The sequence below is a fragment of the Oryza brachyantha genome, chromosome 5, assembly GCF_000231095.2.
Source record: "Oryza brachyantha chromosome 5, ObraRS2, whole genome shotgun sequence".
NCBI lineage: Eukaryota > Viridiplantae > Streptophyta > Magnoliopsida > Poales > Poaceae > Oryza > Oryza brachyantha.
Window position 1 is genome coordinate 14,461,075 of NC_023167.2, and position 17,912 is coordinate 14,478,986.

Sequence of the window (17,912 nt, forward strand, 5' to 3'; positions counted from 1 at the left end):
AAATTTCCGAGGTAGGCGCGACCGTCTATGCATGCACACCACACAGGCTACAGCCACTCGGCTGCATGTTCGTATAATCTACTCCCTCCGTCGTATGATCTACTAGTACTCTAGGTAGGACTTCATTAAGAAAATCGTAATTGTGCGGTGAAAGATATCAGGGAGAGAAAAAAATGCGTACGCGTCCACTAGTTGGGCCACGCTACTGTACTGGGTTTCTACCTTGAAACAGTCTCCCCACGTGGCTACGCATCAGTCCAGGACAAGCAAGCGAGTGAGATCCGAAGACATCCATGGCCTGATCGAGCAAGCTCACCTGTGCAGCCCACATGGTTACAGCTTGCAACTGAACTGGAGTAGCATAAATACTATACCTTGACATTTTTCAGGCTTCAGCTATGGGATGCAGGCCCTGTTTGGCATGGAGGGGCATAAGTTAACTTATATCTGGCACGTAAAACGTAGTAATAGATAGTACATGACTAATTAATTATTAATTATTAAAAAATATAAAATAAATTAATACGTTTTTTAAAACAACTTTCCTATAGATTTTTTTAAAAAAATATACAGTTTATCCGTTCAGGAAGCGTGCGCGTAAAAAAATAAAGAGGGCTTAGTTAACTTTGGGGGTGTTTAGATGGCAAATTTTTTGGTGGAAATATCACATCGAACGTTTGATCGGATGTCGGAATGTGTTTTTAGACACGAATGAAAAAACGATTTTACAGCTCGCCTGGAAACCGCGAGATGAATCTTTTGAACCTAATTACGCCGTCATTAGCGTATATTTGTTACTATAGCACTTATGGCTAATTATGGACTAATTAGTCAAAAAAATTCGTCTTAAGATTTCTTCCATAACTACGTAATACGTTTAATGCTTTATTTAGATGTCCAAAAATTCAATATGATGTTTTTGAAAAAACTTTTATGGCCGAACGTGGCCGCAGTGATGCATCACTATCACCCCCAATTTCGCGAACAACAATAACCGAGCTGACAGGATGTGTGGACGTGCAGGTTGGAACCATTTTCCAGAGCTGATCACCTCCAAGCATGCCAACTGAAGCATGTTTGGCCACCGATGAACCTTACAAAATTTATGCCGAAACATAGGCGCCTCCATAGTTGAGCCATTTTTTGGTTACTCAAACGGTTCACAAAATTCATGTGATTTTGCAAAGTGAGTTTATGTTTCGTTCACATGTTTGAAGAGAAAGTTTGATACTTGGATGGAGATAAGCATTGACTAAACATGAGGTAAAGGTTAAAGTACGTGCCCTTGTATTGCGGTAATCTTCTTTATTTTACTCAAAATATTATATCAAACGAAAGCGATACTTTGAAAAAAGAAGGGGGAAGACAAATCGAAGCATGACAAAGACTCTTTATTTTCAACTACCATTGAGGACCTTCATGTTGCAAAAAAAAGGCATTTAGTTGTGAAAAATCGTTGTTATCTTTATAACTTTTGTTGATGTTGCTATTATTGAAAAAAAAAACGGTTACATGTCTAGGTGAGTTCGCCGAACTAGTTTACTCATACAAAATGAGATAAGTCATTAACATATGATTATATATATATATATATTTGTTTTGAAACCATATTAACTCGTTTTACATGAGGAAATTGGTTTAGCTTGTTTTTCTCCAAAAGAACTCACCCTAATAGTAGAAAAGAAATCCCCTAGCCCCTATGCATTGCTCGCGTGTTTGATGAAAGAACAAAAAGTTAAACGTTTGATCAATAGCAAAAGTGGAAATGTTATATATATGAGAAATTCTACGTAGTCGAGGAAATACCTAGAGGTATTAAATTCTTAGTACATTCAAATACCTATTATTTAGGGGCATTAAGATTTTACAACAAGAAATATGATAACTCCATGTATCTTTTCACGGATGGTAAACCTATATACCACACTGTGACATGTACGTTTGTATTTAGAATATAAAATATACTGTCCTGATTTCTGATCAGACATAAGAATGAAAAAGAACCAAATAATATCCAATCTGATCTGCCTCCGAATCTGATTAGCTGAAAAGCTTGGTAAGAATTTTCTGAGCTATTCCAATAATCCAAAGAATTTGGATTGTTCAATATTCCTTTTCGAATAATCCGGCAAAGAATTACTTAGAGTTCCTGATACTCTAGTACTACTCTATGATGATATACCCTTTTTTTTAAAAAAAAACTACTCTATCTAAAAGTATTTATAGACACTCAATAGTCCTAAGGTGAAACCAACATGACCTACATAACTCAGCTTCCAAAGCAATGGCTAGGCCCAATTGAGTAGCATATCCTGTACCATTTATCTATCCTTGTGGGTTACCTCATTTAAAATGTTAAGATTGCTTCGTGGCAGGGTTCACCCTAACAGAGTAATCGCCAAGGTTACTGTGGGTTTCGGTAAGATAATTGTCGATATGCTTTGATAAATTTTGTTTGACTTTAAATTTGAAAAAGATAAAGAATGTCTTAAAAATTCTATTAGTGCCTAATTTCTACAGCCATTTGGTGAATGAATTTCATAGAGAGCACAAAATTTACTTCATATATTGGAGATCCATCGAAATTGGAAAAAAATTGAACAATAAGAGATGGTTTGGGATATGATTTCTACTTTGTTTAAGTGTAAAAATATAGAAAAAATTATACATTATTTCATTGTTTTTCTAGAGATATTCACATTTTTTATTCATTCCTTTTTTAATTTTAGTTTTTTATAAATTTTATATAGGTAACCATTGTATTACTACTATCGTTGAACGGAAATTTGACTATGATATTTCAAGATATAGGGTCTAGCTAGTGATAAGGGGCATGTTTAGGGGAGCTTATATGATATTGATGAGATGTACATAAATACAAGACTTGAAACTACATATCGGGTAGACTACCCTATAAATATATGCTGACAAAGTCGATAAGGTTGTATGTAATTGATCTTGACAAGTTAGCTTCTAGAGTCTTGGCATGGTGTGGCTTGTGTGTTGGTTGTTGCCCCTCATGTTGCGTCCGCTTGAATTTGCTTATGTTCACCCTGCTGGGGTTTTGTATTTGTGACCACGTTTGCCCCTTGTTCAAGTATAGTTAGGGAGATATGTATGGATACTATACGAACATTCTTATTAGGAACCGAGTAGGATTGTGTGCACTCCTTGGGATAAACAGGCAAGTAGTTAGAATCATACCCGGATCAGAATGTGTACATTTCCATATCCATATACATTTACTTCCTCTGCCATGTAGGATTATGTTTGTGGCACTCTAGCCAAGTTAAGCACGTGTCTATATGGTATCTCATACTGGTAACACAGACAGCTGCAAGAAGTTCAAATTTGGAATATGACTTGTCATGATATTCTCATGTGTTTTGGGGGTTACTGTGGTTATCAGAATGTAACCATGTTACTATTGCGGTTGATAAACACCCTACCAACGATACGATGGACAATATAGTATATAGTAAGCCTATCTAAACAGGATCTGGTCCGCCCCAAAAAAGCCTAACCCATATGACCGACCATTAGCTAGGCTCAAGCCTACCTATTGTAGCCTAAAAGCCTAGCAAACCACAATAATTATGAAAAGGCTGAGAAAGCCTGGGGTTAGGTCGGGCCCAGGCTTTGTCTTATTGTAAATTATTGGGCTTGGGTAGGGTTTTTTGGCCGGGCTCTTTTCAAGCTTGGCTCGAAGCCCTACCTGGATCAGTGTTTGGATATGCCTAGTCTCTAGTTTCTAAACATATTGTAACAAATCGATGCATGTCTTATATGGTATGTTTGGTTATTTGTATGATCCTAACATAGCTAGTGAGGTGTAAAAGGGGGCGTGTGTGGCTGTATGTATTAGTTGACTTGAGCCTGACTTAGATGAGATGTTGTTTGGTTGGTTGAATGTGAAATCTTGTAAGTGCGAGATTGTGTTTGGTTTGATGTACTCTCTATTTGGATGGTGAGATTACCCCAACCATCATGCATTGAAATATTATTAAGTCAACACTACCCTAAACTATAATAAAACCTACACATTTCTAATATAATGTAGCTAGACCAATAAGATCACTTTTTAATACGAATTCATATCCATATATCCATGAACGGTAAAACCATTATTGCATATTTATACCATATAGATAAGTGAAAGAAACCAAAAGGAAAAAGAGCAAAAGAAAAAAAAAAGACAAGGGGGTGGCTTAATGGGCTCATTGTCGGGCTATAGCATCTCACCGCTTGCCCGCAGGCTACAAGGTCGCTTACCGTTGCTGTAGCGGTCAAATCAGGTGGTTGGGAGTTCTCGACCATCGGAGTTGTAGGTGCTGCCGGTGAAGACGGTGGATCCAATGCGACAACATCCGATGAAGAAGGGCAAGGAAAAGGTGGAGGCGGTGGTGACCAGTGAGGAAGATGTGAAGGCGGCTGTTGTGGCGGTTATATCTAGTGACGGATAGTCAACTGTTGGATGGAGAGACATTGGTCGACGGATCGTTGCGATGGAAAAGCAGTGGTGGTCAATCAATTTAGGTGGTAGAGAGCCAGCCGGCCGATGAAGATGGTGATCAGCGCAAACCCCTCTCGTCTCCTGCACGTGCTCGCTCCCTGTGACTGTACCCATGTGTACACGCGCTTGTAGGAGCTTGGCTTGGTCAGGGAGTGAAACTCGCGTTGTTTCTCGTGGGCCTAGCTCGGTAGCATTTTTACATCAATGCTTGGATGGTTGTGCGGACAACAAACAACATCTTATACATATCCCCGTGTACTAGCCATCCTCCATTGTAGTACATGTCAAACTACTCCAGTGCGTCGATGAATAGGTGCACAAGAGTTGTAGTCCATAGGTATGCAAAGCAACTTTAGTCTAGCACATTTGTTACACACTGTTTCTAATCAATAGAAAGATACACTAGGGTGCGCTCTTTTGGGCTTAAATTATTCCATATTTTTTACGTGTATGTTACATGGACTACCAAGGCCACGTTCTTTTGAAACGTTGGTAAGATAACTTAGCCCGCGCGAAAAACGCAGTAATAGATTAATACAGGATTAATTAATTATTAATTATTAAAAAATATAAAATAGATTAATATGATTTTTTAAAAAACTTTTTTATAGAAAATTTTTGCAAAAAATATACTGTTTAGCAGTTTGGGAAATGTGCGCGTGGAAAACAAGGGAGATAAGTTATCTAAACTGGGGGCCGAACACAGCCTAAATGGTATATAAAAAGTTTTATATGGAAGTTTATTATCTTAGCTTTATAGAGTAGATTTAAAATTCTATAGTTAATTTTATTGTTTATAACATTAAATAACTATAAAAAATTAAATACCTTTTTATCTTTTATCAATAAAAAGAACTCATGTTCGACAAAGTTTCTTAAATTGGACTGTACATGTATCCTTTGACACGGCTGATGACGCTGTTCTACAATGGAAGGCGAATTCCGAATTATGTCCTGTTTTTTAATAGTTACTGCATTTTAGTTTGTGTTGTGCTCCGAATCAATTCGTTTCTTTTTTTTTTGCGGGAGCATAATTCGTCTCATTTTCCTACTAGTCCCACTGAATTTGTTTGCGTGCCTCGATAAGACAGGAACCACTGAGCTTGTCATATATTAATATATATACTCCACTCTACTCCCTCCGTCCCAAAATAAATTAATCTTAAATACAATGTTTAACTATTTGTCTTATTCATAACATTTTATGATTAATAATTTTATTTTTATTAGATGATAAAATATGAATAATATTTTATGTGTGACTAATTTTTTTAAAATTTTTTAAATTTTTTTAAAAATAAAACGGATTGTTAAATGCTTAAAAAAACAAAAAGTTCTTTTTTTACGGAGGGAGCGATAGAGTAATGTGTCACACGGTCATAATCCACGATAATGCGGCTCTTGTGGACGTGTCACGTCTCGTGTGGCACGCGGTGTGGCCCATAAAATAACTAAGCCCATGGATAGGTGTGGTTTTAAAACGGAAATCCCCAGGAGGCGCGAGGCAAGCAAACGCAAACCCACGCACACTCACACACACACTGCCACACGCCTTGCCTTCGTTCCTCTCGCGAGTCCAGCCGCTTCTTCGTCTTCCGCCATGGCCGCCGCGGCGCTGTACAAGGACGCGGCGGCACCGGTGGAGGCGCGGGTGCGGGACCTGCTGGGCCGCATGACGCTGCGGGAGAAGGCGGCGCAGATGGCCCAGATCGAGCGCACCGTCGCGTCGCCGCGCGCCCTCGCGGAGCTCGGCGTCGGCAGCGTCCTCAACGGGGGCGGGAGCGCCCCCCTCCCCCGCGCCTCCGCCGCTGAATGGGCCCGCATGGTCGACGACATGCAGCGCCACGCCCTCTCCTCCCGCCTCGCCGTCCCCATCCTCTACGGCACCGACGCCGTCCACGGCCACAACAACGTCTACGGCGCGACCATCTTCCCCCACAACGTCGGCCTCGGCGCAAGCAGGTTAATCGCCTCGCCATGTTCTCCCTTTTCTGATGTTCGGTTGGTTTGACGGTCCAATTTATCCGTACGCCTTTGGCTTCCCAGGGACGCGGAGCTCGCGCGTAAGATCGGTGAGGCGACGGCGCTCGAGATCCGCGCTACCGGCATCCACTGGACCTTCGCACCCTGCGTCGCCGTGAGTACAACTCGAAAACAACCCAGATAAACTGGTGGCGTTTTGTTTGGGATCTCTTGTTGATGCGCGTTCGTTCTGGTGCCGTAATGCCTGACAGGTTTGTGGGGATCCGAGGTGGGGGAGATGCTACGAGTGCTACAGCGAGGACCCAGAGGTCGTGCGCTCGTTGACCACCATTGTCGCCGGCCTGCAGGGGCAGCCACCGGCTGATCACCCTCATTGCTACCCGTTTCTCTCATCCCTTAGGTACTTAAGCAGTGAGATTCAATGCGCTTTTTGTATACCCACAACCTGTTTGTGTAAATGCGTCTATGCGGTTTGCAGGGAGAATGTGCTTGCTTGTGCCAAGCATTTCGTAGGGGATGGTGGCACGGACAAGGGGGTCAATGAAGGAAACACCATTTGCTCACCTGAAGATTTGGAAGGGATCCATATGAGACCTTACCTTGATTGTATAGCTCAAGGTGTGGCAACGGTTATGGCATCCTACTCTCAATGGAATGGGGAACCATTGCATGCAAGCTGCTATTTGCTGACAGATGTTTTAAAGGGAAAGTTAGGCTTCAAGGTACTACTGGACACTATGAAAATTGTTTACTTGTTTATTGAAAAAAAAGGAGATTCTGATTTATGAAAGTTGGTTGGCATTATCATGTACCCTTAGGTCATCGTTGTGAATTAACATGTTTATGGTCTTGTTTCAGGGTTTTGTGGTGTCAGATTGGGAGGGTATTGACAGGCTCTGTGAGCCCAGAGGATCTGATTATCGCTACTGCATTGCACAGTCCATTAATGCAGGAATGGATATGGTATTTATTTAGTTAAGTGGTCATATGAAACATATTGTCCAGTTTTTTTGTTGCATTTGTTGAATAATCTACAGATTATGGTACCTTTCAGATTTGAGAAGTTTTTGGAAGATCTTGTTTTCTTGGTGGAGGCAGGGGAGATACCAATGCCACGGATTGATGATGCGGTTGAGCGGATTTTGAGGGTTAAGTTCATATCCGGAGTTTTCGAGCATCCATTATCAGATCCATCCCTACTAGACGTAATTGGTTGTAAGGTGGAATGCATGTTTAAATGTTCTCTTTGTTCTTCTGTTTGATTGGATGTCTCCAACCATGTATGTGCGCATGTTGACCTTTTAGGAGCATCGTTTGTTGGCACGTGAGGCTGTTCGGAAGTCTTTGGTACTTTTAAAAAATGGCAAGAATCAGAAGGAACCATTCCTTCCATTGGCCAAAAACGCAAAAAGAATACTTGTAGCAGGAACACATGCTGACAATATTGGATATCAATGTGGTGGGTGGACAATAACTTGGCATGGAGACAGTGGAAGAATCACTGATGGTAAGCACTAATCAGATAACCAGCTATAATATATATTTTGTATACTTATGAATTATTTATGCTGGTCATTTTAATACTTCATACTGTTTTTTTGTACCATTGGCCAATGTTGTATTCGACATGATATGTATATATGTGCTATTCTCTACGGTACCAGTGCTTGGTACTTTGATTTGATAGCACAATAATTTTCATACTTTCATACTGCTGTAGCTCTCCTGCACATATTCTAACATTTTGCAGGGTATAATCTGTGCATATAGTTCTTTCTTTCTTTTCAACCGCTATACGATAATATGTAGTAATTAGAAAGTAGTAAAAATGTTAGAATATGTGCTATTCTCTACGGTACCAGTGCTTGGTACTTTGATTTGATAGCACAATAATTTGCATACTTTCATATTGCTGTAGCTCTACTGTCCTCTCCGGAAGCAGAAAAAACTATTTTGAGGTGTAGTTACTACTTTCTGATTACTATATATTATCATATAGCGGTTGAAAAAAAAGAAAGAACTATATGCACAGATTATACCCTGCAAAATGTTAGAATGATCTTGGTACTGAGCAGTTGTTTCTCATTTGAAGCTGTGATGATTGTCTTTTTCTTTTTTGACCTGAAAAAGGTAGTTGCTAGTCTGTTACTGATAGTTTACAGTCCACTTGAACTGGTAGGATGCATATGGCTGGGATGTATGACAAAAATATTTTGCTTTTTAAGATGCACGGATGCACCACCATCTTCCTTGGAATTAAAGAACAACAAAACCTAGATTCTTTATATCAAAGAAGCTAAGTGCACTCAATACCATTTTTAAAAGCATCTATATATTCAATCTAAAACAACAGGTACAACCATATTGGAGGCTATAAAGGAATCTGCGGGAGCGGATACTGAAGTTGTGTATGAGGAATGCCCAACAGAAGCCACAGTTGAAACTGGGGAGTTTTCCTATGCAATTGTTGTGGTTGGTGAGGTCCCATACGCCGAATGGTTGGGAGATAGAACGGACCTTAGCATTCCATTTAACGGTTCTGACCTTATTTCTTGTATTGCTACTAAAATTCCTACCTTAGTCGTGGTTATATCTGGAAGACCCTTGGTTATTGAACCCCATGTTCTGGACAAGATATATGCTCTTGTTGCTGCCTGGCTACCTGGAACTGAGGGTATGGGAGTTACCGATTGCCTCTTTGGGGATCATGATTTTTTGGGTACATTGCCTGTGACTTGGTTTAGGTCCACTGATCAATTGCCTATGAGTGCTAGAGATGCTAGCTATAATCCATTATTCCCTTTTGGTTATGGGTTGAAAATGTTCCAATGTGATTAAGTTTTAGCAGAAGATACTGTTTGGTTTGGTTATACATTTGAATCATTATAAGAATTTTACATATGCTGTACCAGTTGACTATTTGAATAATGTAAAAGAGAAATAATGCCATGTTGCAGTATTGTGGGTGTGGCGCAAGGCTTTTAAAGCTTGATTCTTATATTTCTCTAGAGGATTTAGTTAATCTTTTGATTACTTATCTACATTGACAGTTAAATTTCATATAATGTTTGTGTTTCGATTTATCTTGCTTATTTGCCTTAAGAATTTTGTTTTTGTTTTACACATTCAAATTTGTACTGAAGGTATATCAAAGCAATAGGTAGGGAAATACATTAGAACTGAGTTTGTGTCGAAGGCCAAAGGATGGTTGGGCCATTCTTGTTACTGAGATCAGTATATCAGAAGACGAAACTCCAGGTGATAAATTGGAGCATTTTACACACGGTTTGTTGATGGAAAGAATACAACAAACAGAATGGTTACTCTGAATGATGTTTCTGAGAACTTGGCTAAATCTATCTGCTTGGAGTTTATTTTCATGGATAAGTATATAAGAACATTGAAGTGGATCCATGCAGCAATTCACTGAAAAGGAATGGTTCAGATAAATAAGGTCCTTCAGTAATCAGCCTTTTTTGGTGAGAAGGTGTATTGCTTCTAGGTGGAGGCTCGTTTTAAAAATATATTCGAATTCTCTAGGTGCCGTACCGCTAAGGGCCATGTTCTGCATGTATCACAAATCGCTGTGTATTTAAGATCTGATCTCCTGAATGCAACAGTGCGCAAAGATTTCCATATAATGTGTTTTATCATGCAAAAGAAAGGTATCTTAGCGGAGGCCGCCAAATGTAAGGATTAAGGTATAGGGAGTTGAGTATAGCAATGAGATGCATGCTTAATTATTCAGGTCAAATCTTGGCCACTTCTGGCTTACCATCATTGCTGTTGCATTGAAAGTGTTATCAACAACAGTACTCCGTGGATTCGCATACTGTTGCTGGAGAATGGATGAATAGATCTACTTGGTTAATATACAGAGGTTTCATGCTGGTTCTTACTGTGAAACCGATGACCTTTATGCTGCCTCCCCTACTTTTTCATAGCCATGACAACTATTTGGTGAACTATTGACCCTCATGACTTGGAAAAGGAGGCTCGAGCTTCTGCTTTGATCCTTTTCCCTCTTACTGTCTTACAAATAAATAATATGAAGCATTGACATGTCAGATGGGCGAAATGACTACATTTTTGTTTTTATCAAAGCATGCTCGAGTTTCATATTGTTTATGGTTGGTTTTGCTGCTGTTCTATAGTATAGTAATTAGTTGCAATCCACAAGTCAGTTAAATACATTTCTAAGCAAAGTGAGAACATTTAGGCTCCATTCAGGAATCAGGAAAAAAAATCATGATTCCCGTAGAATATTGATTTTTTTCTACGAAATTATGTAAACTCCTGCACTCCACACAGAATATAGATGTTATTTGCCAAAATTTGTATGTTTGATGGCTCCAAATACCTCAGATAGGTTTAATTCAACGATAACTCCATGAAAGCCTGAATGACAATGTTCATAGCTTGTACAATGGCCACAAGCGTACAATCACATTATGGAAGATAAATTACCAACAGGACACCATGATGTGTTGTCTTTTCCATTCTTTCTGAAAGTTCCAAGTGTCCACCATGGCACTTACTGGCCAAGCTGATCATTTATAAACTTGAATTGTTTTTTTTAGATACGAACCCAGCCAACGGCTGGCTTTATATTACAGGAGAAGGTCGAACCGTGGAAACTCTACAGAATGGACTTGAAGTGATGCTGATGTATCTCAACTGATTCCGTTCTTGGATATTCGTACTCAAACATAAAAGCAATATTTACTGCTGTAAATATTTTTTATGTTTCCATCAAACATGTACGGTGTGAACTGTGAAGGATGTCTTTACTTGCATCAAACATTTTGCCAGCTAACAATGTAATTCATGACCCATTGTTCTGTTGATGAATGTTTTTACGATAAAGCAGGTGTTGCTATTTGAAGCTACCGTTTGTGATAGTTTAGATGCATTTTTTACACATAAGAGTATTTTCAATAGTTTATATAAATTTCATCGTTCAAGTTGTCATTTAAATGACCATCCAAAATAGATTATCTATTCATATCAGTTATCGCTTCAATAAAACATTCATATTACATTACCGATATATATTTTATTAATATTTGTAACCATCTTCTCTTATGTTGTTATTGCTCTCTCCTTTTATGATTGGATATTGAGATATCTTCTCTTATGTTGTTATTGCTCTCTCCTTTTATGATTGGATATTGAGATATGAAAGGATGAGAGAGAACATATATATTTAAAGTTTCTCTTTTCAATATGGATGATGCTATATTTTTAGATGATTTGATACATTACCTGCTGAAACTTTTTCAAATCATTTATTTTCAGAATGGATGATGAAATAGATGATTTGCTGGGATTGCTCTAATACACCTAAGACTGCCTACCTTTTCTGTCACGGAAAATTGGGTTAGTCTGCTTCATGGATCCTAACAGTTTGTGGTTGACATCTAATTGCGGCAATCCTGGATCTCAAAGAATATTGATGTGAAGATTCTTGCAGTTGTCATGGAACACATATATGCTCTTATAATGTTAAAGCAAATACTCGTGTTTAAACTCTTTTGGATGCTTTATTTGGTCAGTGTTGTTCTTCCCCTGTTTTTACCAAAGAGTGGATTTTGTAAGAAAGTTCATGTGAAATTAAATTAACAAAATCCATGATTCAGAAACTGTCTTTTGTCTACCTTAACTGTATAGGTCATCTAAACGGCTTTTTTTTTCTTTTTAAAGAACCCATTTGAGAAATTCCAAGGTAATCCTGCTTGCTTCTCTATTACTGTAGTCCTTTTTTCTATCACCCTGTGCCAGGTTCTCTGATAAGTGATGACGAATTTTTTTGCATCTTCTATTGATTACCAGGGCTAAAACATGCAATTCTCATCAGTAGAACTGATGGAGATATGGTCTAAATGTTGATGAAAACTTAAATCTCCTCCTTTTGTTTGCATATATAAAGTGAGCACATATTTGGATTTAATGTTAAGGATTTTGGATCCTAACAGTAAAGCAGGAATTATGTTGATGAAAGCGAAATTCCATTTACAAAATGATCGTACGATGCTGAATATCTAGGAGTAAATCTAGGAGAATGAGCATCACTTCTTTTTTTCATTCAAGTGAAAGTTCAAAGCCCTGAGACAGATGCACCATGATCTGACCTGTGGTCCAGTAATGATTTACTTTAGATCTTTGCAAGAAGTGAAACTTCTATGGCATGCCCGCCCATCAATTAAAGGGGCCACTAGAGTAGATAAGCTTCAGGGTCTATTTAGCGATGGGCAAGGAACAAGTTAATAGCCTGCTTTTTTTGACCCAAAAAAAAAAATCTAAGTTGCTAGATATTTCTCCGTTGCTACAATGGTTTATTTCCTTCATACTGAACAACTTTGCCTTTTTAATCATTAGAAACAGCTTAAAACAATGTTTAGGTCATCTCATCAAGAATTGATAATCCTATGAACTAATTGTCAAGTATTTGTTCATTTTGGCTTCTTCCTATTTTGTTTGCAGACTCTGATGTGTTTGACTCTTTCACTTTCACATGGAGGACATTTAGACTTACAGCACTATAGGTCAACTATCTCGCCGTAAGATAATGTTGTGAGACGATACGTGGCCTAACGTACTCCGTCCTTCATTTTAAGTTTGTTCTTAGTTAAATCTTTTTAAGTTTGACCAAGTTCATATATAAATATATTAATATCTACCAACCAAATTATTTTAATCAAATCCATCATTAAGTATATTTTTATAATATTTATTTTAGGTTGAAAATGTTTTTCTACAAACTTAATTACATTTCAAGAGATTTGGTTTAGAATAAAGCTAAAGTGACTTGTGATATGTAACTAGGGGTAGCAGTCAGTATTGTTTCACCTGCATTTATATATCACATGCAATTGTTTTTCTTTTCACATGTGTTCACTCCTTTCAATCTGGTGGCATGTGCCCATTATTGAGCCATCCATCTTCCCTCTCCCCTCTCGCATGTGCAGCACCTCCAGTTTCAACTTGTGCGTAAAATAATTCGATGGTCCCTCTTCCATCTCCCTTAGCACAAACGTCAGTGCATGTGAGATGTGACACAACCATGTTTACAATTTACAGGCACGCTCGGTGTTATCTGTTCCTGCCAAAGAAATTAAGCCGGAGAGAAAAAAAAAATGTATTGTTCGATGTGAAGACGGAGAGGAGCACCCATACGCATACTGTTAGATTCAAAGTTGCACAGGTACCGTATTGTAATGGGTGCGGTTGGGGAGGGTGGTCCGTCCCCTACGGTGATGGCTACCTGCTGCTTGAATGGCCCTGTTGGTTTTGAACGCCTCTTGATGCAGCGTTGGAGTCACCGGTACGTACTACCGGGGAAGCAAATGCAGATGCTCTCGGTCAATTTGCAGGGGGAGGAGGGGTTGGTCTTCTCTGCCGCATGACATGGAGCCTGCCACTGCGCGCCACTGAATGGCTGGCTGTGTGGGAGGCGTGGCGATAACGATTGCCCAGCCCCAGCCGCTCGGGCATCTCTTCTCGTGGGTATTTTTACCACTTTTTAAATTAGATGATAACAGATATTGTTACTGATATGTGGATCTATATAATAGTGACAAAAAAGTTAATTATCTCACCCATGACGTACGTCGTCGCAGCCATCCGTCAGTTCAGTTGTTGCTGGGTTGCCATCCTGCCGCTCATCAAGAGATGCTGAAGCGGCTGCTGCCGCTGATCCTGACCCGTTTCACTGCCTCCACACTGGCTCTGCAGCTTTTTCACTGAGCCATATCGATAGTTTGGTGCGCAACTTGGCGTTTCGCATCAGGTATGTCACGCTCTGCCATCCTTGCATGTTCTTGGACAATGTATTTTTGTACTCGTAGTTGTTGTTGTTGTCGTCGTCTACGAGTACTGAACTACTGATGAAGCAAAGGTGTGAACCATAGCCTACGCAGGCACGTAGCTGGGACGAGGAGAGTATTCTGATCGTAGTGGGGGGTAGGTAAACTAAAAACTACTCGCGGCCTCCTGCCGGGAAACTACACCTGCCCGGTGGTCCAATAACACCCAAGTTTCCTGCCCGGTGGTCCAATAATTCCCAGTAATATGTTAGAGGATGGTCGGTATTGAAGCACATTTGTTTACTGCATGCGCATCGACCAGCTCTGCCCCACTGGTGTCAGCTACGCCAAAAACGTGAGCTTTTTAAGCTCCAAGTGCGGGGTTAGCTATACCTACTTAGGCTGATCTAAACACACCTTTCTACCAAATCTAGCCGTGGATACTTGGGCTTTCCCTTACATTTTGGAAAAAGGCATGTAAGTGGCCGCCGTTTTTATATTAAAAGGGTTTGCTAACGCGAATTTGGCTGACACGAATTCAAAAACACAACCCAGAAAACAATTGAACCATCAGAGTGCACGGGTTCTTGGATAGGATAACAAAATCATGTGAATTGCAACAAAAAGAAGGGGTTTTGAAACTGATGTTAGGTAGTACATACATGTGTATGGTACGCTTGCTGTACTAGTGGTGCACCGGTGTTGAGTTGAGTGCTGACACGGTCTTTCCGTTTTCTTTTGCTTTGAGCTGTGAAGCTCACCTTTTTTTTTCTCTCTTCCCATATTGATATGCTTTGCCTGTATTGGGAGCAGCAAATCTTTGTGGTCCGACGCGAGAAAGAAGAGGGGGGGACGGAATCTCGAATCTCTGCAGCCAGCCTCTACCTCTAGTCCCGGCTCAATTATATGCCCATTTGCAGAGGAGCCACCAGGAATCTCGACACTAGCTTGCTTGCTCGTGCAATACAATGGCTTTTACGGACGCCGACACTTGTTGATGCCACCAAGAGATTTGTTTCTGTCTAACAAAAAAAATATCTCGAGTTACTGGTACCTCAAGGTACCAAATTATTTCTAATTATTGAATCAAGCTGTGTGCTGTCAGATCTAATAATTAGAAACGATTTGTTACCGCGAGGCACCGGGTACCTCAAGATACTTTTTGTTGCAAGGTAAAATTGCTCGCCCCCAAAAGCGCCGTGATGCCGATGCGTTGCGGCCTGCTCCAGTTTCCCCCCAATGGCAGCTTGGCAACGCCGAGATCACTCAACAGCACTGGCAGTGACACCACCAGCTTTCACCCAACATAGGTCCTCGATCTGCCGCTCAGGTTTCGCAACAACTGGATCACGTGCGTAAACTAAACCCCCATCCCTAACCCCTTTAATTCCATCTCCGACAAAGTTTACGTTACCGTTTTCTAATCCAATATGTAAAGTCACCAACATTTGTCAATTCCTAGGGAGGAAGGAAAAGAAATTAAAATAGAACCAGGATAGCAAATAATTGTTTTGTTTTCTCAGGAAAAAAAAAGGCAGGAAAGGCACAGGACGTTCGCCCACTTTTCTTGTGTTGGATTGCCTATTTGCATGCATCTTTCACTCCTGCCCGCCTGTTTGTCCCTGGGGGCCCACTCGCAGCCCCACATCTACAAGTTGCCACCATATGGTCCTTGGCCTTCAGGGATAGGCTGGAGCCAATAATAACAAATGAGTAATTTTATGAGACACCGCTATTTTAGTATCTCTGGGTATTTTAGATACTAGAAGATATCAAATTTTATATAAAAAATAGTGATATCTTATGGTAACTCTTTAAAGATAGGAAAATTGCTCATTTGTTACTATTGACTCCAGCTGCCCTACGTATAGCAATAGCAGTATAGTAGTGCCCCCATTGACAGCCAATAGTGCAGGGATGACAAATTTAAAATGTGATCAAACCGTTTGGAACGAGAGGGGCCCCCACTAGAGCACAGGATTTCAAAGGCTTAAGGCATCCAGGACGTGACAATATAAGGCATCATGACTTCTCACATCGAATATTTAGATATTTAAATGGAGTATTAAATATAGATAAAAAACTAATTGTACAGTTAGAGAAGTTAGAGAAGAAACTGGGAGACGAGTCTTTTGAGCCTAATTAGTCCATGAAATTCGTCCATGAGAAAAACTAATTGTACAGTTAGACGAGTTATGAAATTCATTTTTTATTCATGTTCGAAAACTCCTTTCGACCCTCCATGACGATGGTCATAATAATTTATCTTCTCCTCCCTCTCTTTCTCCATGCACGAGGGACTCGCCTAATAGCCCACTTTAAAACCTTACCATTGCATAAAATGAAATAGCTAAAGATCTATGTTTATGGTGCTATCTACAATAACTAGTTGAGCAATATACATTGTGCATGCTCTATGCTATTCTCGTGTTCATGCTAGGGATTTTATATGATTTCCATATGAAACAGTCCAGCTATTCCAAATTTTGTATGAAATTTCTCCAAACCAAATAGACCAAGAGGTTTTGGGTAGGAATATACTTTTTCTGTTAATACCACTGTTGCTTTAACTATCGTGCTTGTCTAAAATGCACCCTCTATAGAAGAATTCAAATTTTCACGTGAATGGAAAAAACCATCATGCTCTAATTGGAGTTCTTTAAATATCCTCTGTCCCATCGGTATTATCCATCGTCCTTTCTACCGGCTAAAATGTATTACCAGCCTAATTGTTTCGTTGAAATTAAACATAAGAGAAACAACTTATTAAATAATAATTTTAGATATTTATATTTATGTTTTTAACTATCTAAAAGTAAATGTTGATAATAAACTACGTAGAAAAAACACTACAATCAATTCTGAATTTAACTTTTAAAATTTAAATTTTAGCTTATAATTATAAGCATAAATAAAAAGAGAAGAGGGTAGGTGCAAGTCATTTCCCATCCCATCGAAACAAGAAATATTTTTATCAATAGGAAGTGTTGCTAAAAGATTACGGGTAAGTCATACTTCAATGGGTTTAGAAATTCGGAGGTATTAGAATGCAACCCCGTTAAATCACCTAAAACCACTTGAAAGTTCATGAATCTTACTCATTCAAGCTGCCTCGACGAGGTAAAAAATCGTGAAATTGCGGTTTACAATCTAATTCCGAACGGATTTAGATCATCTACTACGATCTCATTCTTTTATGGAATCATATATCAGTGGCAATAACTTAATAATGACAGAAGATCTCGGTCTTGCGAACCAGTTTCAAGGAGGAATATTTAGACGAGACAGTACTGCGGCTCTCTTGCCCTCTCTTGGTCAGACGATTCTCGTCCCCTCTCTCCGGAGCCGCGGAGATACCGCGTCCCACTACCGGGAAGTTCTCCCGAGATTGCGTCTTTCCTGAGCAAATCAACCACCGGAGAAAGGCGCCACCCTTCGCCCTTTCCATGGAAGCATCTCCCGTTTTTTTCACCGGTGCGCACGGCCAGGCCAGCCACGGAAGCTCAAGCAGCTGCCGCCCCGGCGCCCCCGATTCCCTGCGCCGCCACGCCCGATCGATGGCGTGCCTTGAGCCACTAAAAATGGCACTTTCCTGGGTGGATCTGCAGCAC

General features: G+C 39.8%; 1 protein-coding gene across 2 annotated transcripts; it reads left to right on the forward strand.

Annotated features, from left to right (window-relative positions):
• Window positions 1-6,040: 6,040 nt before the first annotated feature.
• Window positions 6,041-9,455, forward strand: LOC102708804 (beta-glucosidase BoGH3B-like). 2 transcript variants are annotated; one of them, XM_006655306.3, is made up of 8 exons: window positions 6,041-6,475; window positions 6,560-6,650; window positions 6,748-6,896; window positions 6,975-7,218; window positions 7,355-7,459; window positions 7,534-7,716; window positions 7,802-8,003; window positions 8,850-9,455. In XM_006655306.3, the coding sequence occupies exons 1-8, from the start codon at window positions 6,114-6,116 to the stop codon at window positions 9,332-9,334; spliced, it is 1,821 nt and encodes a 606-aa protein (XP_006655369.2). In that variant the 5' UTR covers window positions 6,041-6,113; the 3' UTR covers window positions 9,335-9,455. The 2 variants fall into 2 exon arrangements, with proteins under 2 accessions (XP_006655369.2, XP_015692740.1); XM_015837254.2 differs by having other exon boundaries at window positions 6,748-7,218.
• Window positions 9,456-17,912: the final 8,457 nt, after the last annotated feature.